This window comes from Equus caballus, chromosome 1, assembly GCF_041296265.1.
Source record: "Equus caballus isolate H_3958 breed thoroughbred chromosome 1, TB-T2T, whole genome shotgun sequence".
Lineage (NCBI taxonomy): Eukaryota > Metazoa > Chordata > Mammalia > Perissodactyla > Equidae > Equus > Equus caballus.
Window position 1 is genome coordinate 1,929,768 of NC_091684.1, and position 25,098 is coordinate 1,954,865.

Genomic DNA, 25,098 nt, shown 5'->3' on the forward strand with positions numbered 1-25,098 from the left:
AGTTCTCAGCCATTATTTCTTTGAATAGGTTTTCTGCCCCTTTCTCCTTCTCTTCTCCCTCTGGTATACCTATAATCCTTACCTTGCATCTCCTAATTGTGTCTGATAATTCTCGGCATATAGTAGTGAAGCTAGCAAAAGTCAACGACAAGGAGAAAATATTAAGGACAGCCAGGCAAAAGAAACTAACCTACAAAGGAACCCCCATCAGGCTATCAGCAGATTTCTCAGCAGAAACTTTACAGGCTATCATTTCTTTTAAGTCTTGCTTCTCTCTCCTCCTCTGCCTGCAACAATTCTATATTGCCATCTTCCAAATTGCTAATTCTTTCCTCCATATTATCGGCCCTACTGTTCAGAGCATCTGGATTTTTCTTAATCTCCTCTATTGTGTTCTTCATTTCCAATATTTCTGTTTGGTTCTTCTTTATCGTATCAAACTGTTTTGTGACATAGCTCCTGAACTCGTTGAGTTGACAGTCAGAATTCTCTCTTAACTCATTGAGAATCTTAATGATGGCTGTTTTGAAGTCATCATCATTTAGGTTATATATCTCATTTTCTTTGGGATTGTTTTCTGTGTATTTGTTACTTTCTTTCTGTTCTGGAGATTTAATGTATTTTTTCATATTGCTTGATGTTGTTGATTTGTGCCTCCGCATGGAGATAGAGTTTAGTTGCTCCTTTCACTTGTTTCAGCTGCTGCGGTGGGGGGAGCAGCTGTTTATACTTCACCAACCAGGAACCCTGTCCGTAGTTGCTAACTGGGCCTGGGCCCCTGTTCGTAGCCACAGTGGCCCTTTGGATTCCCTCCTCTGCCGTGGGGGCCGTCACAGGTGGGCTTCAGGCTGCAGGTGCCTACTGTTGTTGCCCACCTAGATGCGCTCTCTCCTTGGGGTCTGCAACGGTGTTATGGGCTTTTCCAGCGGCCAGGGGTGGGATCACTTATATTTGTTGCTCCGTTGCTGTCGGCACCCACCAAATCTCACTTGTCCTCTATGGGTCGCAGGAGAGCTATTGGCATCTTCTACAGTCTGTGGTTAGTACACCTAGCTATGCTGCTTTTGCCCTGGGGTCTTCCAGCCTTGTGGCTGGCGGCTGGGTGCCTTCTACTGGTGCTGTGCAGAGGCTTTCCCTAAGGCTGCTGTGAGCCTGTAGGGTTTCCCCCTAGGCTACTAAGCTGGGTCTCTGGAACTCTCTCCAGCCCCAGTCCTCTCCGAGATCTCCGGCAATCCCTAGCCTCACGGGGTGGGCAACGGCAGCTGGGGGTCGCCCTGCCCTCTGGGATTCTCTCCGGGCCTCTCCCGGAGCCGTGAATGCTCAGCGTGGCCCCTCTGCTAACGGCACACAGAGAGTTTTGTCTGCTGCCCGGGCGGAGCTCTGGCGCTTCCCCTCCGGGTCGCAGAACCGGCCTTTGAAAGTCCCCCAGCCCCGGTCCTCTCCTCTCCGAGATCTCCGGCAATCCCTAGTCCCACGGGGCAGGCAACGGCAGCTGGGGGTCGCCCCGCCCTCTGGGCTTCTCTCCGGGCCTCTCCCAGGAGCCCTGAATGCTGGGCGTGGCCCCTCTGCTAATGGCAGACAGAGAGTTTTGTCTGCTGCCTGGTGGAACTCTGGCGCTTCCCCTCCGGGTCGCAGGACCGGCCTTCGAAAGTTCCCCCCACCCCAGTCCTCTCCGAGATCTCTGGCAATCTCTAGCCCCATGGGGCAGGCAACGGCAGCTGGGGATCGCCCCGCCCTCTGGGCTTCTCTCCGGGCCTCTGCCGGGAGCCCTGAATGCTGGGCGTGGCCCCTCTGCTAATGGCAGACAGAGAGTTTTGTCTGCTGCCTGGCGGAGCTCTGGCGCTTCCCCTCCGGGTCGCAGAACCGGCCTTTGAAAGTTCCCCCCGCCCAGGTCCTCTCCGAGATCTCTGGCAATCCCTAGCCCCACGGGGCGGGCAACGGCAGCTGGGGGTCACCCCACCCTCTGGGGTTCTCTCCGGGCCTCTCCCGGAGCCGTGAATGCTCAGCGTGGCCCCTCTGCTAACGGCACACAGAGAGTTTTGTCTGCTGCCCGGGCGGAGCTCCAGCGCTTCCCCTCCGGGTCGCAGAACCGGCCTTTGAAAGTTCCCCCAGCCCCGGTCCTCTCCGAGATCTCCGGCAATCCCTAGTCCCACAGGGCGGGCAACGGCAGCTGGGAGACCTCCGTGCCCTCCGTGTCTCTCTCTGGGACCCTCCGGGCGCCCCGAGCACCAGGCTGGGTCTCCCCGCCAATGGCGGGGAGAGACTCTCCCCGCGGGCTCAGGTGTGCAACTCCAAAGTTTCCCTCTGCGTTTAGGAGTAATTGCAGGGGGTTTAGGTAGGGTTCTGGTCACCTGTTTCCACCGTCGCTCCTCTGTTTTGTTCTTGCTCCTGCCCTAGATGTGTGTGGATCCTCTGGGGGCGTCCGTTGGAAGAAAGCCGCTTGCGGGTACTAGGCTGCCCGTCGGGGTCGGAGAGTTTTCACCTATTTCCACATCCTCCCGGAGGAAAGTCCATCCGCCTTCCGATGTATAGTCGCGTGGGTGTCTCAGACGTCCTGAGATGCTGTCTGGATATCCTTTGTCAAGCGATAAGTGTCTAAATAATTGTAGACTCGAAGGGCGAGAGACAAAGAGGACTACTCACGGCGCCATCTTGGCTCTCCTCTCTCTTGGGATTTTCTACATAGATAATCATGTCATCTGAGAACGACAGTCTCCTCCCATCAAAAGCCTTTTCTTTGCTTACTGCATTAGTCAAGATTTCCAATAATGATGTTGAAGAGAAACAGGGAGAGGGGACGTCCTTACCTTGTTACTGACTTTAAGAGGAAAGGCATCTAGTCTCTATTCAGTATAACGTTAGCTGCAGCTTTTGTAGGTGCTCTTTACCAAGTTGAGGAAGTTCCTCTCTAGTCCTAGTTTGCTCAGAGTTCTTATTATAAGAAGGTGTTGGATTTTGTCAAATGCTTTTTCAACATCTATTGACATGATCATGTGATTTTTCCTCTTTAGCATATTGACGTGATGGATTACATTAATTGACTTTTGAATTCTGAGACCTGCACACCTGGAATAAATCTGAATTGGTCATTCTGTATAATTCTCATACATTGTTGGATTTGAGTTGCTAATATTATGTTGAGGATTTTTGCCTTTTATGTTTATAAGAGATACCGGTCTACTGGTCTATAGTTTTCCTTTTTTATAATATCTTTATCTGGTTTTGGTATTAGGGTAATCCTGGCCTCATCGAATGAATTAGGAAGTGTTCCTTCTGCTTTTATTTTCTGGAAGAGATTGTAGAGAATTAGTATAATTTCTTCCTTAAATGTTTGGTGGAATTCACCAGTGAAACCATCTGAGCCTGATGCTTTCTTTTTTTAGAAGGCTATTAATTATGGATTGAATTTCTTCTAATAGATAAAGACCTACCCAGATTATCTAGTCCTCCTTGCATGAACTTGGGTAGACTGTATCTTTCAAGGAATTGGGCCATCTAAGTTATCAAATTTATAGGCACAGACTTGTTCATAATATACTTTTATTGTCCTTTTAATGTCCACAGGATCAGTAGCGGTGGCCCCTCTCTCATATCTAATATTAGTAATTTGTGTCTTCTTTTTTTCTTGGTTAGCTTGGCTAAAGGTTTATCAGTTTTATTGACCTTTTCAAAGGACCAGCTTTTGATTTCATTAGTTTTCTCTACTGAGTTGCTGTTTTCAATTTCATTGATTTATGCTCTAATTTTTATTATTTCTTTTCTTGTGCTTACTTTGGATTTAATGTGCTCTTCTGGTTTCCTAAGGCAGAAGCTTACATTATTGATTTTATCTTACCTCTTCTGATTTACGTATTTGATGCTGTAAATGCACCGCTTTTGCTACACCCCACACATTTTGATAATTGTATCATTTTCATTCAGTTAAATATATGTTTAAATTTCTCTGAGACTTCTTGACTCATGTGTTATTAAGTGTGTTGTTTTATATCCAAGCTTTCTGTTATTGATTTCTAGTTTAATTCCATTGTACTCCGAGAGTATACTTTGCGTGATTTCTATTCTTTTAAATTTGTGAAGATGTGTGTTACGGCCCAGAATGTGGTCTATCTTGGTGAATGTTCCACTTGAGCTTCAGAAGAAGGTGCACTCTGCTGTTGTTAGATGAGGTGGTCTATGTCAATTAGATCCAGTTGATTGACGATGAAGTTGAGTTCAACTACATCCTTATTGATTTTCTGCCAGCTGGGTCTGTCCATTTCTGACAGGGGGTGTTGAGGTCTCCAACTCTAACAGCGCATCCATCTATTTCTTCTTGCAGTTTTACCAGTGTTTGCCTCATGTATTTTGATGCTCTGTTGTTAGGTGCATACAAGTTAAGGATTGTTATGTCTTCTTAGAGAATTGACCCCTTTATCATTATTTAATGGCTTTCTTTATCCCCGATAACTTTCTGTGCTTTGAAATCTGCTTTATCTGAAACTAATATTGCCACTCTAGCTTTTCTTGATTAGTGTTAACAGTGTATATCTCTTTCCATCCACTTACTTTTAATTTTTATGTGTCTATATATTTTAAGTGGGTTTCTAGTGGACAACACACAGTTGGGTATTTTTTTTGAATCACTATGACAGTCTCTTTTGTGTATTTAGGCCACTCACATTTAAAGTGATTGTTGATACAGCTGGAGCTAATACCTTCCTATTTGTAACTTTTCTAATTATTGTCTTTGTTCTTTGTTGCTTTGTTGTCTTCCCCTCTTTTCTGCCTTCTCTGGTTTAATTGAGCATTATATATAATTCTATTTTCTCTCTACTTGCAGTGTATCAATTATACTTCATTGAAAAATTTTTTAGTGCTTGCCTTGGAGTTTGCAATACACATTTACAACTAACCCAAGTCCACTTTCAAATAGCACTACATTCCTTCAGAGACAGTGCAGGTTCCTTAGAACAGAGCATTCCCAACTCCCCCTCCTATCCCTTATAACATTTCTGTCCTTCATTTCACTGATCCATATCAACAGTCACCTGACACATTGTTGTTCTTAATACTGTGAACAAAAGTGATCTGTTAGATCAATTAAGAATAAGAAAAATAGGGGCCAGCCTGGTGGCACAGCACTTAAGTTTGTGCTTTCCACTTCAGCAGCCCGGGGTTCGCTGGTTTGGATCCCAGGTGTGGACCTAGCACCACTTGTCAAGCCATGCTGTGGCAGGCGTCCCACATGTAGAGGAAGATGGGCACAATGTTAGCTCAGGGCCAGTCTTCCTCAGCAAAAAGAGGAGAGTTGGCGGCAGATGTTAGCTCAGGGCTAATCTTCCTCAAAAAAAAAAAGAAGAAGAAAATATTTTATCTTTATTCCTACTCTAACAATCTTTATTTATGTAGAGCCAACTTTCTGACCTATACCATCTTCCTTCTGTCATAGAACTTCTAACAAAGAACTTCTTTCAGCAAATCTATGGGAAACAAATTTCCTCAACTTTTGTTTGAGAAAGTCTTTATTTCTCCCTCACTTTTGAAGGACAATTTTGCTGGATACAGAATTCTAGGTTGGTGGGGGTTTTCCCCCCAACAATTTAAATATTTCACACCATCTTCCTTACTTTCCTGATTTCTGAAGAGAAGGTGGATATAATTCTTATCCCTGTTCCTTTATAGGGAAGGGACGTCGTGTCCCCCTGCCCACCTCCCCAGCTTCTTTCAAGATTTTCTCTTCATCTTCGGTTTTCTGCAGTTTGCATACAATGTGCTTAGGTATAGATTGTTTCGTTTTTATCCTGCTTGATGTTCTCTGAGCTTCCAAGATCTGTAGTTTGGTGTCAATTATTAATTTTGGGAAATTCCTGGCCATCATTACTCCCAGTATTTCTCCCGCTGCTCCCCCTCCCGCTTTTCCTGTTGGCATCCCGTTGCGCACATGCTACTGCTTTGTAGCCGTCCCACAGTTCTTAGACGTTTTGTTCTTTTTCGTTTTTCCTCTTTGCTTCTCAATTTAGAAGATTTTTAACGACATATTTTCTAGTTCACTGATTCTTTCTTTAGCAATGTCCAGTCTGACGAGCCCATCAAAGGCATTCTCCATTTCTGTTACATTGTTTTTGATTTCTAGTTTTTCCTTTTGCTTCTTTCTTAGTTTCTATGGTTCCTCTTAAGTTACCCGTCTGTTCTTTCATGCTATCCATTTTTTCCATTACAGTCCTTAGCATATTAATCACGGTTATTTTAAATTCCTAGTCTGAAAATTCCAAATCTCTGCCACATTCCAGTCTGGTCCTGACGCATACTTTCTCTCCAGATCATGTTTCTGCCTCTTAGCATGGCTTGTAATTTTTTCTTGAAAGCAGAACATGAACAATTGGGTAAAAAGGGCTTAGGTAGCGAGGAGTTCTGTGCAAGGCTTCATGCTTACCTGGCGAGCAGCTGGGCTGCGTCCACTGCAGGCGTTGGAGGCTAAAGCATCCTCCAGTGTCCGTGTTCTTGTGAGACTCCTTCTCCAGCGGAGTCTGAGCTCTGCAGGGCTTTCCATCCCAACAGCTCGACGCCACGATGTGGTGGAGGAAAACATTCTACATTAGGTAGAATGATTAGGTCTCGACCTTTCACTTAGCATGTGCCCTGGGCTGTGACTGTCACGCACGCTTCTCAGTACCCCATGTCAGTGCGACAGAAGACTCGGGGTGCTGGAGTTTCCTCTTCCCTCCCTCCTCGGTTAGGCCCAGGCAGGACCCCCGTGGGTGGGGCTCTGGTGAGTGGTCTCCCTTGAGGGCAGGCCTTTATGAACAGGACGTGCTGGGCATATTTCTAAACAGCTCCTCTCCCCTCTGCCAGGAGCACAAGCGGCTTTTTCTCTGATCTTCACCACGAGCACATGGTGGGGCTCCTGCAGGCAACTCGCGAAAGTGTGGGGCCCCACAGCTGGGGCCCGGGAATCTCTCTCAGGCTAGTCCTCACCCGGCCTCCAGCGTGGGGTCAACACCCTTTGGCTGTTCTTGGCAGGGCAGCTCCAGCAGCAGCCTCTGCTCCCGGTCAGCTCCGACTCTCTGGGGAAGCCCGTCTTCTCTCCAGTCCTGCGGGCAGTGGCGTGCCCTGTGGCCTCGCTCCTCGGGGGGCTCTAAGAAGAGTTGCCTACGTTCAGTATGTTTGGCTTTTTTCTCGCGAGGATGTTAAGCCATGACTTCCGAGCTCTTCACATGCTGGATGGGAGCCTGGAAGTCCCTCTCACCCCTTTCACCTTTACCTTTTGGGAGTCCTTAAATTTCTAACTAGATACTTATTCGCTAAAATTCAGGCTATTTCTTTTTAAAAAGTTTATTCAAACTTTTCACAAATTCTGGATTGCTTTTGCTGTAACTCAATTCAAGGCAGGAGAGCGAGCCTCCAAGAGCAGGGGGCAGGCGGCCGAGCCCCGCACCACACGCCCGTGCCGCAGGACGGCAGGAACACCACGTCCCGGACCACTGCGAGAGCTGTCAGGACTGACGCGTACCCCTGCTGGGCGCGAGCGCTCAGTACCTGTCCACTGTCCATCATTGTCACACTCCTTGTCACTGATACTGTGGAGGCCCCTGGGTAAAGTTTTGTTGGAGTCAAACGTACGTCTAACATACAGTTTTAAACAAACCATAGGCGAGCCAGGTACTTATGACTGATCTGATTTAGTAATAAGATATGTATGCAAAGGATTACTCACAAAAGGAGAAGTCCAATGGATCTGGGGCGAGCTCAAGCTCCAGGCACAGCCTTCCTGGAAGGGGAGCCCTGGCCTGCTCCAGCTTCCCCTGGAACACGCTGTGTTTGAACATGTCCCCTCTGCTCACGGTCACTCTCAGTTCCATTGCTTGAGGACACAACACACTGATGTCCAGTGTTTATTAAGATCGTGGGAAGAGCGGCCTCTGGCCCGTCTCCTGCCAAGTCCACCTGACTATTCCACCAAGTTCCTCAGTGGGAAGCCAGGTGCTCATGTTTAACGGTACGTGAAGGATCCCCAGGTAACAGGCCAGCGAGAAGTCCCCTGCTGGCCGGGATCCTGTTTTCAACATTGATGGAATCACTACTCAAGCAATTTGGAGAAGACTCTGCTTCTCCATTCCGCAAGAGGTGATCTGTCTCCAAGCGAGCAAAGATAATGAATCTGAACACAGTGACATAATCAGTTGCTCTCCACAGTTATTACAACTTTAATGACATTTCAAATTAATGTGATCTGGCTCAGCAGCCCAAATGGAGCTCACAGGAATTCACACGTAACATGAAGAGACGATCTCCAACGGAAGAGAAACACATGAGCACCCCGCAGACTGGGCGGGCAGGGACGGAAACTCCTCAGATGTGGGGTGACAGACTTGAATGCCCCAGGCAAAGACGAAGGCTGTGTCATCGGGAGCATCTGAGAGCAAATCTTCTCAGTACAGACACGCAGGTTTGCCCATTTAATATGGGACAACATTTTCTGCCCCAAACACGCTCTCGTCTGCTTACTTTTGAAATAAGCCATCCTCCCATTCTGTTTTCTATTTTCTCACATTTGATAGGGACGCAGACACAAAACCATTTCCTTCTCCTCGTAACTTGATCACGGGACGGCCTGAGCTTGGCCTGGAGCAGGAGAGCTGGCAGGGGAGCGGCAGTGGGAAGTCTCCGGGGCAGATCCCTGGTTAGTGACTGCCGGCAAGTGACTCAATTAAACCCAGCCCACACTGGCCCTCCCACAGGGGCACTGGGCGGAAGGGACCAGAAGAGGCTAGGCCACCGAGCAGAGGGTGGGGGCCTACCACCAAGGGACAGCATGGAGTCTTACCTTTAAAGTCAAATTGGTAGATGTTTTTTAAGGATTCGTGCAGAAAATAAAAGCTTCCTAGTGCCTGTAGAGCAAAAAGAGAAATCGAGTGAGCCGGGCCTGGGACACCTCTAAAGCCACGTAAGCAGCGAATAAAAAGCTCTTTTCAACTAGAATAAGGGTTTTAACTGCTTGTAACTTAATCACAGTCCCTCAGACTCGAGATGTTAACCACAGCACCTACTGACACCCAAACACCTGGAGCTCAAGCCGTGGGGCCAACCGCGCAGTCGGCCCTCCCTCCCACAGACGCACGACCAGCACTGTCCACCTCTGCCGGGAGGGCTCGGACCCTCAGCTCTGCCACAGGCCGTCCGGCCGTCCCTGCTCCACCCGTGGCCCGCACCAGAGCCACCACATGCTGGTCTCTGCCCTGTCCTTCCCTCCCTCTCACCTTCTCGCCTTTCAGGACTGAGTTGCATCATCATGTCCTGGGGAGCGAGCCAGGCCTGCCCCTCCAGGGACTAACTGGACAAGCAGCCATGGAGTGCCTGCCTGGGGCCAGGAGCTACTCTGGGTGTGGAGGTCCAGTCCTGCTTTCCCCATCCAGGAAAAGGCAAAACTGCATGGGCCGGGCTGGGCTGGGAAGGGCCACCAAAGGAGGGTGCATGGGACACCTGACCCTAAAAGTTACTTGTTGTTTATCTGAAATTCAAACTGAACTTCGTGTTTTTCGTGTGTGTGTATGTGTGTATATATATATACATAAAGATTTCTGTGTGTATTCATGTCTATATAGAGACATATGTGTATACGTGTACATATATATTCTTTTCCTTTGCTACATCTGACAACCCCAACAAGGGACCTAGGGAACTTTCGAGCGATAAACATACTCTACCACAGGACTGTGGTGGTGAGTACAAAATGATACATTTGTTAAAACCCACTGAATGATGCCCTCAAAAAGATGACTATTACTGTCTGTGGATTAGACCTTTATAGCTCAGATCTGACAGACCAACGAGCCCTCCTCTCGTGGAGCTCACATCCCAGTGGCCAAGACACACTCCTGGGGCAGATGGTGATGCTTGACAAAGTGGAGAAAGAGGGACCGAGGGAGACGGTGGACAGAGCTGCCGAGCAGAGGAGCCCGCTGTGGCCAAGGGCAGTCAGGGAAGAGCAGACAGGGCCTGCCTGGAGGGGAAAGACGTCGAGCCACTGCGGGCGTTTGTAATCCCAACATTTCATCTTGAAAAGTGTCAAGTCTACAGCTGAAAGAGCAGGACAATGACATGAGGGCCCCTCACCCAGATTCCCAGCTGCCAGCACTGGCATGCACACTCCATCTTTCTGTGTCTGAGTGCACACGCACACACACATGCACGCACACACATACACACACACGCTGTTTTTGGTGGAACCACGTGAAAGTAGCTGCCGACCCCATGACCCTTCACGCCTGAACACTTCTGCGTGGATCTCTCTGGAAGAACGTTCTCCTGCGTGACCACACACTGTGGTCTCGATGAAGAAAATCCGCAGCGATGCCAAAGATCACCAGTGTCGAAGCACAAGTTCAAGTTCCCGAACTCGCTGCCAGCGTCCTTTACGCGCCCCCCAACCTCAGCCTGGAGCTTGGAGGGAGTGGCTGGCTTCTGGGTGCAAGGCTGCCTGGTGGGTGTGGGGGGAGGGGCTGCAGGGCAGGAGGGAGCCCAGAGAAGTGGGGGCGGTGGGGGGGTGGCCGCCTCGGGGGTGCTCTGGACTGCTGGCGGCGGGACAAGGGAGGCCGAGGTTGCGGTGACTCGGGACCGGTCCCTTTTGGCGCCTCACAGCCCCTGGACATCCCAGCCAGCTCTGCAGCGCCAGGTAAGGACATGCACCTGCACCACCCTGCCTGCCTCCGTCTCCACACACAGGAAGAGGCAGGAGCCTCTGTCCCCCTCCTGCCCGGGAAGCTGGCTGGTGACCAACCCAGGGATGTGATGAGCTGACCACAAGAGAATGTGGGTCTCGGCCTCCTTCCCTGGAATCTGGGCCTCACTGAAAGGCAGTTCCGACCCGCATGCTGGGGCAGAGCCATCCACGGCGTTTACCTCCTTAGGTGTCACTGACAAGGCGAGTCAGCAACACAGGGAGAGAAAGCTTTCCAGATCTCATAATCCCAGGAGAGGGGAAACCCTCCACGACAGGGCCCCCACCACGTGTCCCAGGCCTTGCTGGGACCCTGGCTGCAAAGGTCCGAGACTCTCCCCGTGCTGTGCCCCTGAGCAAAGACAGCTCGACACAGTGCAATGCACCCCCACAAAGCCACTGAGTCAGCGTCACCATGAGGGAGCAACACGTGTGCAGCTGTGTCTGCGTTTTACAAGAGGTGGGTTATGGAGTCAGATCAATTTTCATCCTTCTGACAGCCACCCACCTGCTCCCACATTTGAAAATAAGCATTTCGGGGCCGGCCCCGTGGCTGAGTGGTTAAGTTCCTGACTCTGCTTCAGCCACCCAGGGTTCGCGGGTTCAGATCCTGGGCATGGACTTAGCACTGCTCACCAAGCCATGCTGAGGCAGCGTCCCACACAGAAGAACTAGAAGAACCTTCAACTAGGATATACAACTAGGTACTGGGGCGCTTTGGGGAGAAGAAAAAAAAAGAGGAAGACTGGCAATACATGTTAGCTCAGGGCCAATCTTCCTCAACAACAAAAAAGCCTATCTTTAAAAAATAAATACATAAAAAAGAAAAAATAATAAATATTTCATCATACAAGCAAAGCTAAATTTACTATTATGTGGAATTCAGATGGAAAAGAGACATTTCAATAATTATACATAAAAAACAATGTATTAGAATCAATCAACTCTTGCCTCAAAAACTACTAAGTCATTCTCATGTGGGCACGGGCTAGGGCACGCTTTCCCAGGACAGCAATACGACCCTGGAGGACCACCAACCAGGGCAGAGTCCGCAGCCTCTCCAGCAGGGGACACTCCTCTGCCTTTGTATTACAGCCTGCACGCGTGCACACAAACGCACACAGAGCCTGCCTTTGTACTATACCTCAGGCACAGGCACATGTCCACATGCACACGCACACACACAGTCTGCCTTTGTATTACAGCACACACACACACAGTCTGCCTTTGTATTACAGCACACACACGCAGTCTGCCTTTGTATTACAGCACACATACACAGTCTGCCTTCGTATTACAGCACACACACACACAGTCTGCCTTCGTATTACAGCACACACACACACAGTCTGCCTTCGTATTACCGCGCACACACACACACACACACACAGTCTGCCTCTGCATTACAGCACACTCACACAGTCTGCCTTTGTATTACAGCACACACACACAGTCTGCCTTTGTATTACAGCACACACACACACACAGTCTGCCTTTGTATTACAGTATACACACACACAGTCTTTTTTGTATTACAGCACACACACACACAGTCTGCTTTTGTATTACAGTACACACACACACACACACACAGTCTGCCTTTGTATTACAGTATACACACACACACACAGAGCTGGCAATGTATGGGTCAAGCTGTCAAGCCGGAGCTCACATCTCCCTGAGCCCCTGCTTGGTTCTAAGTTGTCTTTTCTGGCTGTCGGCTCTACAAGAAGTCTAACTACACAATGCAGAAGCCCCTGGGTCCTGCTCCTTGCTCGGTGGGTTTTGGGTGGCTGGGCACGCTCCCACTGCTGTTTCTGTGTGGTCGTCCACCTGTTCCCACTACCCAGTGTAGCCACCTGCCTGCCCTGGGTCCACCTGGCTGCCCCTCCTGTGAAGGGCAAGTGTCTGTGTCCCGCGCTCTCCCTCACACCGTCTCCCTGCACCCTTACTCTGAAACGTGCCCCTGCAAGCGCCAGCCCCCCCCCCAGGTGTGCTCACCTCCTCACGTCAAACCAGAGTCCAGTCTCTGTTTGCACACTATGCAGGGCCACCATCAACTCCTTCTCCTCTCCCGTCCCACATTGGTGCCATCAGCACATCCCACCAGCCCAGCTTCTGATGTGGACACCTGCGTGCTGTCACATGCACGCCTTCCCAAAGACTGACTGCTGGGCCCCTGCTCCACTGCCCATGATGCTGGTTAGTCCAGGTGACAGGCGCGGGGGCAGGGTGACCCGTGCGCACAGGGGTATGCGGTGAGGACCTATGACACGCTTGCAAACCTCGCAGGGCCCACTCCAGCGTGCCCCCGGCAAAGGCTGCTGCAATCTCAAGAGGGATGGCTCCTGGCTGAGCTCTTATGTCCTGGGGTGCTGTGTCACTGTCACTGCATTCTAAGCCTTCCTGCCACTGCTGGGTGTCAGCGTGGCCTACCCTCATGGACGATGCTGCAACTGTGGCCTTCTGCCAAGCCTGGTCCAAACACTGCAAGCAGGAGGGAGGACACGGACGCTCGTAGTTCTCGACACGGCCTCCCGATTACACTAAGGGCACCTCTGCTCAGAGCCACAGCCCGGGAGGAGGCCAGGTCACCACAACCAGCTGGCAGAGGCCACCACAGCCCTCTTCCCGAGGAAAGGCACACAAGCAAGGCACCCGGCTGCAGGTCCCAGCTCTGCCCAGTGGTGGGCGGCCAGCTGTCTCTTTCGTCCCCAGCAGGTGCGGGAGCAAAGAGGCAACAGCTCCCCCAATTCCAAACTCAGTGTTGCCATGCTAGGGTTAATAAAAACCACGTTTGTGAAAAGTGGGAAGAGAGACAACCTCCCGACCTAAAGACAGTCCCCTCTAAACAGTTCCCACAGTCCAGGCGCCTGGGGACTTTTAAACCTCTCCAGGGCTCAGTGCACAAGGAGCACAGGGACAGACACGGCTGCGTCCTCCCCAGAGCCCAGGCAGCAGGGCCACACCAGCAGGGGTGAGCCAAGGTTTCCGGCCCTGCTCCAGGCCAGAGTGTGCCTCGGCGATGCCACACACAGGCAGGCAAAGCTGCAGACCCAGAGACAGACGTCTGCTGACTTGCTGGAGGCACAGCGCTGAGGCCTTGTCCAGCTTCCTGGAGGAGAAGACCCTCCAGCGTCTGCCGAGAGCACTCGGTGAGGGCCAGCCGGGACCGACCGAGGCACACGCATGGGCCGGCTCACCTCAGGCCCGCACATGTGGGGCCTTGGGACAGGCCTGGTGGAGGACGGGGTGCTGGGCTCGTCCAAGGACACCTGACTGGAAAATACAGTTTGCCCCTAGACACCCACTGTCTAACTGAGTGTGCTCCAGGAGCCAGCGGCAGAGAGGGGGCACTACTGAGCACCAGACTACAGTCTGTTTTGGCTGCGGCTGCGGGCCCCCCACCCATGCTGTGCTTGGCAGGGACAGCTGAAGTGGTACACTAAGCAGCAAACTCACATTCCGTCCCTGACCGGTCTCTCACACACACACACACACACACACACACCTGCACACACGTGCACATACACCCACACGCGCGCACACACGTGAAGCCACCCCACTGGGCCTCCCGGCCTGCATCTTGACCACGACCCAAATGCAAGCACTTCAGGCCAGCTGACACATGACAGGGCCCTCTGGGGGATGGAGGGAGCCCCCTCGAGAGAGATGCAATATGGCCCCTCACAGGGAGGCCCAGGCAGTACAGACAGGGTCTCTGCCACCAGGGGACACAGGGGCTGCATGTCTCATGTACCTGACCCTGGGCCCCAAGGGCCTGCCTGTCCTCAGCCCTTGGCCATGCCTGGCCCAAGGCCACACACCAGGGCAGGAGCTGCCATTAGGGTTTTCTTTTTTTTCCCAAACAGAAATATTGTTACAGTATTTCTTTTTTCCCCAGCATTACTGAGATATAATTGACATACAAAATTGTATAAGTGTAAAGTGTACAACATAACGATTAGATACTTGTATATAACAAATGAATGCCACAGTGAGTCTAAGCTAACAAGCCCATCACCACATAGCTACAATTTTATCTTCTTGTGGTGCGAACTTTTAAGATCCACTCTCTTAGCAGGTGTCAAAAGTACAGTACAGCATCCTCAGCAACACATCAGCATGGCGTGTGGTACCTCACACCTCCAGGACTCATTTATCTTATGATACCATCAGGTCCTAAAAGCTGCGGGACGGGCGCTCGGATGTGTTCTCAGTGCAACAGGCTCACCATCGAGCAGGGACAGAATAAACTGGGAGCAAGGTCACTGCTCACCTGCTCCCATCTTGTCGGGCATCTGCCCCAAACCCATTCAACAGGAGCCGAGGCACCTGAACAGCACACACCTGAGGACAGCTGGCATTCGGCTTCTTTCCTGACAACACACAGTTGGGGCCCCTGCAAGCAAGACAGAAGGGGGGGGCACACATGCAGCAGGTGGACCCAAGAAAGAAAGCCCATGAATGAATCTTAACAGCTGCACCACTGACATTAGCCCTTTAAAAGGACATATTTTCATTTGTTTTAGGTCAAGAAAGCACTCTGAAAAAGTGTAAGTAAATAAATATCATTGCAAACATTTAAACTATTACCTCATTGAATGTGATAAAGCTAATATAATATTATAAAGTTTACAATAAATAAATGGAAAATAAATTGCCAACGCAGGTATAGAAACTGTAATTCAGAGAGTCAGAAAATCCATAATTAGCTCTAATGAATATTTAAAGTCAAAGTTCAACCCAACTTTTTTGAATGTTTGACCTACTCTATCAATACGGTTCAGGGCATCCATTTATCACAGGACACGACGACATCTGAATAGAAGCGCGCCCCGGCCTGCCTTCGGGAAGTCCTGCGCTCGCCCAGTCCTCCGACCACCACACCTGTCAACACTGTGTCTGTCACGTCTGTGAATATTGACTCCTTGCCTGTTCTGCTAAAAACAATTAAAATACTTTTTACATATTTATAAACCTGACTGTCAAGAGTGCTTATTAATTCTCCATTAGTGAAACGCAGTTCAGTTGGTGCTGAATTTCTGCCAGAACAGCAGGCGCAGGGTGGGGGCCCGGATCCTTCTGCAGCAGGGTCACCCCACGGTGTGAGGTCGGCCCCCTGGTGTGGTCGGTCCACTGACAGAGCCAGGCCCTCAGGGCTCTGAAGGGCGGGCTGGGTGTGGAGCAGAAATGGAGCTGTGTGGCTGCAGGAGGTTCGAGCTCCCGTGATAACATGGAACAAGGAGTGTGTCTCTGAGACGGGCTACGGCCTGAGCTTGGGCCCGACCTGGGCCTCGCATGACTCAACGCCCAGGGAGGGCAGCTGAAACTGCCTCCTCAGGCAGCTCCGCAGCGGCGGGGGTGGGGGGGGCCAAACCCGGCATCTGCAAACGCTGCTGTTAAAGCCATTTGCCGGCCTCAACTGGAGCCTGCTAATGCGACAAAGGACCACACCCAGTCATCAGTTTGCTTCCGGAGCTGAGCCCTGATAGCAGCAAGCCCGCTCCTCAGACACGCTGACTCAGGACAGGGACAGAGAGCGACATGCACTGCAGATGGTGCACAATCGCACAGCACACATCTGTTGAGTGTTTCCACTTCCCTGACGGGGCCGCCCTCACCAAGGCAGAAGCCGAGGAGGAAAGTACACAAAGCTACTAGTTAGAAACACCTCCATCACTTTGTATTTGCAAACAAATCAATGGCCAGTAATTAATCATTTCCGCAATTAGGTAAGCAGCCAAAGTACATATCATTAACCTGCGCGCCTCCTGCATCCGGCCCCCTTCTGCACGAAAGAGAGAAAATTCCCAAAGCTCAGATCAAGTCAGCTTAGCCGAGAGCGGCACACAGGAACATATCTTTCTTCTCGGATACTAGGAAAGAGGAAAACGCACAAGTGCTTCTCGAGTATGACCCCAAGGTGGTAACAGGTGCGGTCACCTGTGCAGCCGACATCCTCGTGAAAGTATCAGCTGCTGGTTTCCAGCAGCCCGGTGAGCAACAGCTGGGTCTGAGCCCCCGGCACGCCCGCCAAGGCCTGCAGAAGGGAGCCCCCTCCCACAGTTGCAAGGGGACACAGACCTACTTCTGCCTCTCCGGAGGGACCCGGAGGGGGCTCCCCTGCAAAGCTGGCTGCTACGTTCTACTGCTGCAACAGGAGAGCGTGCGAGGGGGGTCACAGCCCAGCATGTGGCCTGGAAATGCTACCTGTCAGGAAGGCCGACTGCATTTATGAAATGCAGCACCAAACTCGGTGATTCTAAGCTCCTCTGAGATAGCACATTACGGTGTTTCCACGGATAAAGCACTTTCAACTCGTTATTTTTAAAAAATAAAATACAAGGATCTATGAACAGGAAAAAAGCTTCATCAGATACTGTGGATAATTGATCCTCAAGTTTGCAACAAAATACAGAACATCAGCTGTTCTAAGTTTGACTTGACAGACTGGAAGGACTCAGGGCTGGAGAAGCCCCTCACCGCAGAGCGGACGGATCGCCTCACACTTGACCACCCCGTGCCAGGATGCGGCCGTGCACAGGAGCATGCGGGTGCGGAGGGACCCGAAGAAACTCCCGTCAGGGGTGCAGGCTGCTCAGCTCAAGTTCTAGCATTCTCTCAGGGCCAGCTGCAAACACCTCCGCTCTCTGAGGACAAATTTAGAAGGTCAGAGCGCGGTGGGCCTGGCACTGCTCCCGAGGCTGTGCATCGGCACACTGGGCGGGCGTGTCCTCTTTCGACACCTCATCTCCCTTGTAAGACAGGAGAAACGCCAAGACGTTCAGTTTCAAGGACCAACGAGCACTGAGGACACAGCTACGGGAGACGGGATGCATCCCATGAGCTTAGAACCCCACAATGTTACAGCTGTTTTACACCCGGGGGACTCGCATAAATACACACACACCTTGTACGTACACACACAGAGCTCCCTTTCAGAGAAGCTGGAGCTCTCAGGAGAGGTGCATACGAATGCAGTGGCTGCAATTCTGGAAACACTAACAAACTAAAAATCACCCAAATCTTAACAATGTGAAGATGGGTAAAGGAAATTCAAAATATTCCTACAAAAGAACACTATACAGCGGAGAAAAGAAACAAAGTACACTCAAACTATAGATGAGCTTCACAAACAATGTCAAGAAAGAGGAAATTTCTGAAAACTTCATATGGTACAATACTGAGAGAACAAAAAACATAATCAAAAGGAGCTAAAACAAAAAAAATGTGATATTACAATTACATCAAAAAAGGAATAAAATGATAAACACACAATTCAGAATAGGTGTTATCTGTGGGGGTAGGGCCATGAGCCAGGGCAGGAGTACACAGGCAGACATAAGTTACTGTTCCAGAAAGATCTTATGCTGCATGAGGATTTCAGAGGTGTTCATTGTGTTATATATAAGAAATGAAGTAATAAAGGAAGAAACGGATCAGGACAGCGCAGCATGGATGAATGATGATGACACTGCTGTCCCACGCTGGGCTCCCAGTGGGCAGACAAGGCAACAGGGTCTCCACGTGGCAATACCCCAGCAGGGCCACACAAGGGCAGCTGCATCTGGACCCTGCTCTGCATCACTGACGTCACCGTCCTCTCCCCAGAGGTGGCTGCCATCTTGAATGGCGATGATCAAGGTCAAAGGTGGTTGGGCTTGGAACTCTCGGCGTCATCCGCGCCATCACATCTACCTTGCCCTCAGGAACTTGAGTCTTTTCCATTCAAAGATATATTTTAGAAATGTTCAATGTTGAGACATGCAAATTTAGATGATTTTTAATGTCACATAATGACCCCATATACAAAAACACTGCAATTTATTTATCCATTCTCCTGTTGGACGTGAAGACTGTTTCCAATGTTTTCACTATTACAACTGTTGCTGTGACGAACATCCTTGCATGGTGTCCTTGAGCACAAGCGTGAGAAAACACAGGATCTGTCTGTATTAAACGTGTGTGCATACACATAAATATAATATGTCGTTGGAGTTTTTGGGTCATAGCGTATGTGCATCTTCAAGGTGGGCGTCACAGGTTTCCATGACGACCCACACCTCCACCAGCAGTGTGGGGCAGTGTCCACTGCTTCACAGCCTCATCAAGACCTGGTGGCAGTGGACTGTGATCTTTGCCCCTTGAGTGGGTGTGAAGTTATGCGTCACTGGTTTGATTTGCATTTGCATTACACTAGCATAGTCGAGCACTGCTTTTTATTTATTGGAGTGCTGGGTTTCTCCTGTGGACTCCTCATTCATATCCCTTGTCCATTTTCCTATTTTCTTTGTCTATTACTTGAATTACAAAGAATTTCTCCCACTCCTTGGCTTATCTCATCAATCGTTTTACGGTATCTTTCATTAAATAGAAATTTTTGTTTTTAAAGCAGTCAAGTCAATGGATATATTCCTTTATGGCTTACGCCTTTACATCTTATTTGGAAATAGTTCCCTAATCTGACTCCACAGTGACCTTTCCCATACTCCTATGTAAGAGCCGCAAGACTGTGTCTTTCCCATATAGGCTTTTATAATAACAGGGACTTATTTGCGGGTGTGGCGCAAGGCAAAATCTCGTGTTATTTCATTTCAGATGGAATTCCATATTGTCTGGTTTCCCCCAGTATTTACATCACCACAGTTGTATACCACATTTCCATCTATTTGGGGCCTGTTCTCTGGGATCTCGATTCTGTTCCATTGGTCTCTTTCAATAACAAGACTTTTTCCTATTTTACCTTTATAATAAGTCAATATTTAGTAGCATAAGTGCTCCATTTTCTTTTACTTCACAATTGCTTTTGTTATTTTTGGCCCTTTGTATTTCCATATGAAACTTCAGAACAGCTGCCAAATTATACCCAAAACACCCTGCTGGGATTAGGGCTATAAATGCAGAGCCTCTACAGATCGGCTCGGGGAGAGCTGACGCCTTTTTCACAACCAGACGTCTTTCCCATAAACATGACCTATCTTTAGCCATACATTGAAGTCTTTTTTAAATGTCTTTTAACAAAGTTATATAATTTTCTCCATAAAGGTCTTGAAGATCTTTCTTAGATTTATTCTTAAGTCTCTTTTACTTTCTACTGCTGTTAGAAAACAAAATTTTTTAAACCACTGTTGGCTTACAACCATTTGTTGCTAGCGAATAGGAATGCTATTGAGTTTTGTATATTAATCTTACATCCAGCAACCCTGCTCTGCTCACTTTTAGTTCGAATAATTCTATGTTCCCTTGTATAATCTGTGAGTAAGGACGGTTTGTTTCTCCTTCACAATCCTTATACTTTTTCTCTTTTTGTTTTTTTGTCTTGTTGCACTGCTAGGAGGTCTGGCTCCAGGCTGAACAAAAGAGCCCAGCTCTGCACTGAGGACAGGCTGTGCGTGTTGGGGATGAGGAGCATGGAGGTGAGGGCACAGTGGGGGATATAACTGAACGCGGGACTTGACAATAAATTGAAAGTAGGGTCTCAAAGAAAAGGAGGGTCAGCAACGCCCCAGGGCCTTGTCAGAGTTGCTGGAGGAGGGAGCTGCCACTTTCTTAGGTCGAGGAGACTAACAGAGGGCAGGGTTTGGTGGAAAGAGGCATCAGGCTAGACCTGTGATGCTGACATGCCTGTGAGACACCCAAGTGGGGATGCCACACAGGAGGCTGGATTCCTGAGCCTCAAGTTCACGGTCAATGTCTGGGTAAGAAGGGACATTTGTGAGTTGTCTGTGAAGACTGACATTTGAGGCTGTGAGAATGCTGAGGGGAGAGAAGTCTGTCTGCAGGCTGAGCCCTGGGTATCATCCTGAGAGGACAGGGCAATGAGCAAGGCAGGGCTGGCCAGGGTGACGTGATGGACAATCACAGGGAGCTCTGGTTTTTAGTTGGTTAAAGTAGCGAAATTGCTTTAAGAGACTTTAAATGTTATGCCAGCCTTGCATTCTTGGCATCAACCTAACTTGGTCACGATGCATGTGTTTACACATTGCTAGACCCGGTCTGCTAACTCTGTGTTTAGGAGTTTTGCACTGTTTCCAATCTTGTGCTGGCTCTCACCAACCCGGTGAAATTATTCTATGCCAAGTTTTCAATGATGCCCTGGTTGTAAATCCAAAGTAGACTTCATGGCCCCTGGCATCTCAGCAGCCTGGGACCCTGCCCTTCCCTCCTCCTGCCAGCACCTATATTTCCGGGTCTCTGGGCACCACACTGTGCCTCTCTGCACCTCCCCCTCCAGACGGCAATGACACAGTGGATCTGCTCAGGGTCCCCTGTGAAGCCCTCCCCCTCTCTCTCCCTTTGGGGTGGCCTCCCCCGTCCCCCCTGCCAGTTGACAGCTCTCACAGGCACAGCACTGGGCTCCCCCTGAAGGCCAGCCTCACAGGCCCAGGGGCACGCAGTCCCCACCCGGATCCTCATCGGGAGTCCAGTCTCCCAAGTCAGGACATTATCACAGTGCTCACCCTCCTGCTCCCGGGGAAAGGTGGATTTCTCTAGATTCCTCTAGGGGCTTCTTTCCCTCTGTGTCCCTCCCCTAAATGTCCATTCCATACATGAATCCCACGGATTACAGAGCCACTGTCTATCTCAACCTGCCACTTCTTTCCATCCCACTGTTCCAGGCCAGGCGGGGTCTCTGCCGGGGACCCCTGCTTCCTCTCCTGCCACTGCTCCTCGGCCTCTTCTGCACTTGATGCCATGGCGACCTTCTAAAAACAGAAAACGGAACCCTGACGCTCTAGCACGCTGGCCTCCCTGGCCTGCCCCTGCACATCCCTCACGCCCCCTTCCGCAGCCCACAAGGTTCCAGCCACACTGGCTCTCAGGGCCCAGAGAAGGCCGAGTTCTGCTCTCCTCAGGGTATTTACCTGCTTTGCCTTTCCCCCTTTACAGCTTCTTCTCACATGACCCCCTGCTGCTGCAGGTTTTCATGGAAATGCAGCCTCCTCCAAGTAGCCCTCCCATCTGCTCTATACAGCCTCAGCAGCCCCAGCAAATCCCGCTGTCCTTTTGCAGTGCTGCCCACTCTGACTGTGGGCTTGTTTCCTTCCTACCATCTGTCTTCTTTACTGGAGCTGGAGGGGGAGCTCCTTGAGGGTGGTCTGGTCACTTGTGAGTCTCCAGCACAATGCTTGGTACACGGCAGGAGCTGAGTGACTCCCAGTTAAATGAGAGAGATATGGCTGTGTGGAGCAGTGTGTGGAGTGACGGGCTACACGGCTCTGGATCTCACATGCAGGGCTGTTTGCTTGGTTTTAAAGGACAACCTCACGCATCGCTTCACAGTGCTTCCAAGAGGCTGAACATAATGCGCAAAAAATAACACACTTTTTACCAACAGGCGGAACAACTATTTCACAAGAGTAAGCCCAAGACTTCTGGTTTTAAAACAATTTAATAGATTGAGTAATAAATCAAAGCAAAGTTACTATAACATTCATTAGATTATAAACAATAATAAATGGAACAAAGCTTTTGTTTAAATCAATGTAGAGCTTCATTGATCTTTTCCTGTATAATAAACTCAGGGACGGGCAATCTAATTGGATGGGGCGGCATTACTGCTCATTTCATCCAGTACTGTCCAGAAGGGTAGCATGTGGGGACGGTGGCATTTAGAATGTCACTGTCACGAGGGCTGCTCTGCCTCTCCAAGCAGCTCTGTAACCATCTCAAATGAGAGCTGACTTATTTACAAAGTACTGACTTTCCAATTTCAGCTTCTGAGGCTAAACATGAAATGACGGCACAAAGGTGTCCCCCTGTCTGACCTCACCACGAGCCCCTCTCTAGGCTGGCTGCCTGCTCCGGAGATGCACGTATAATTTCATTTTGTCTCCTGTCCAACAGCTAACATCAGAAGTTAATTAAATTGGTTGTCCATTGTATTCATCTACTTACAAAGTTAATGATATTCTGCTCCTGAATTAAAGAGCATTTTATAAAGCATGCCCCGTGGAAGCTGCGTGCTGGACACGGGGTGCTGAGCCATGTCACAGCCCCTGGCTGCAGTGTCCTCCATCAGGCAGCCCGTGAAAGGCCGGGCAAAGCACCAGTCATCCTGACAGGGAGGGCAAACAGTCCACGCAGCAGCCACTCAATGCCTCGCATGGCCTACAATAAATGCCCCCAGATTAATGCGCCTGTTAACATTTCATATTACCATGGTGAGGAACAGCTAAATGGAACGACACGGCCTTTAAAGCGGCCCTGCAGACAGGCTGTCAGGCAGGGGTGGGTGCCACGTGGTGCTGAGGGTGACGCAGTGGGTGATGCCAGATCCTCAAACAGCCAGGGATGCTCTGCGCCCTCCTCAACTCGGGGTAAGGTCACCAGCTGGCTCAGGAAATAGCCTTTCTGAGCGCGCTCGCTCATTTGCTCACTCACGCAGCCGTTCCACAGATGATCACTGGCACCTCCTCCGTGCGCGCACCGTCCTAGGGTCTGAGAATTCCCGACGGGGAAACGGCCAAGAGCAAGATGGTGCCATGACATGGGGACAGCAAGAGGGAGCTGCCCACCAGGCTCAGCTTCTGAGCACAGGCTGTGAGCGGGGGAGGCACTCGACGGCAGCGCCAGGGTTCTGCCAGGACAGCTGGCAGTGGGCGCCACCGTCACCTGGGACAGGGAGGGCTCTGGGAAGAAGGCGTCCAGCTTTGGACAAGCTGAGGTTGAAATGGCTGTAAGACACTTCAAGTGGACATCAGAAGGCAGCTGGACGCACCAGTCTGGAATCCAGGACAGAAGTCTGGGCACAGATGTAAATGAGAGGTGGTCAACATGTGGACAGTCCTCAATGCCATGGATGCTGAGCTTGCTGAGGAGGGCCTAGAGCCAGAGCAAAGGGTAGGGGACACAGGGCGGTCAGGGTGGACACAAGGCAGTCAGTGTGAACATGGGACAGTCAGTGTGGACACGAGGTAGTCAGTGCGGACACAAAGCAGTGAGTGTGGACACAGGGCAGTCAGCGTGGACACAGGGCACTCAGCATGGACACAGGGTGGTGAGCATGGATATGGGGTGGTCAGCATGGACACAGGGCTGTCAGCGTGGACACAGGGCTGTCAGCGTGGAGAGGGGGCAGTCAGTGTAGATGGGGACGGTCAGTCTGGACATGGGGCCATCAGTGTGGACACAGAGGGATCAGTATGGACACAGAGCAGTCACTGTGGACACGGGGCGGTCCGTGTGGACACAGGGTGGTCAGTGGGGCTAAAGAGTGGCCAACGGGGAGAAAGGAGAGTCATGGGGACAAGGGGAGGTCAGGAATGGTTGGTGGGGGCATAGGGCGCTCAGGGACGAGGATGGAACCAGGGGCAGGTGGTGTCCAGGAAGTAAGTTGGGAGGAAGGAGTGGCCACAGGGCCTGACCTGGCACATGGAGTGCACGGGGCGCAGAGTGACCCCCAGATCCACAACTTGGAGGCCGGTGGTGATGTGAGAAATTCTGCAACATGAAATTCCTAGCTCCCTTCATAGTTAGTTGTAGACACGGGGCAGAGGCTGCTCCTGCATCCCAGGGAACAGCCCACGTGTACGAGATGAAAGGTGCCGGCGAGTGGCTGACGCTGCCAGCACAGAGAAAGGGAGAAAGGCGGGGCAGGAAGGACCCACACCCACCGCATTTCCGGCCTGTCCTCCCTGCCAGGGCAGGGCGGGCCGGGTGGGCAGTGCCCACTGCTGAAGACACCGCCCTGGCCCTTCTGAAGGGGACAGGTGTGAGGAGGGGCCTGCAGACCTCGCCAGTCCACAGCCCTGCAGTCTCCCTCACCCGACGATTACCCGCTGCCATTCAGCACAACATCCTGGGCCTTCCTCTTCAAAAGGAAGTCCTGAAGACTTCCGCCTGGGGCGACATATTCCACGAGCCAAGGCCTGACAACAGGTGGCAGGCAGACCAGCCGGCCGTGCCTGTTTTATGGGAGAAGGGCGAGCAGGCGGAGAGGTACACGTTACAGAATTCACATTGTGTGCCCATTGCCAGCCTAGGCGACGAGAAGAAATGCCGCAGACCTAGAGGTCCTGTCCATCGTCAGTGAAAAAGCTGGGAAGGGATCCTGAGGCTCTCTGCAATCACCCCCACATTATTTTTTTAATTTGCATCACTTAGGTATTTGCCTCTCAAAATGAGACTCATCTGCAATATGGATGCTCTTTTCAATAATCCAGAACTTTGCAGATCGAAAGTTTCAATAACGAGCAAAGAAAAATCTCAGTCTTCAAACAACAACTGGCTTTAATTATGAAATTCATTAAGTCATACATATTTTTCCGTGTCTAAATGACTACCAAAGCAAATCAATAGACTTTTATGTCAATTAAATTACATGGAGAGTTTGCATCATAATTAAAACAGCTCTGACTTTTATCTTTTGTCTTCCAAAAATCATTATCTTTTCAATT

General features: G+C 50.3%; 1 protein-coding gene across 2 annotated transcripts in view; it reads right to left on the reverse strand.

The window, feature by feature from the left end:
* The window catches only part of INPP5A (inositol polyphosphate-5-phosphatase A), a 235,267-nt gene that overhangs the window by 82,111 nt on the left and 128,058 nt on the right, over positions 1-25,098 (reverse strand). For both annotated transcript variants that reach the window (XM_023636652.2, XM_023636663.2), the window contains exon 5: positions 8,804-8,867. In XM_023636652.2, the coding sequence (XP_023492420.1) occupies positions 8,804-8,867 (64 nt within the window). The remainder of the gene's footprint in view (positions 1-8,803; positions 8,868-25,098) is intronic.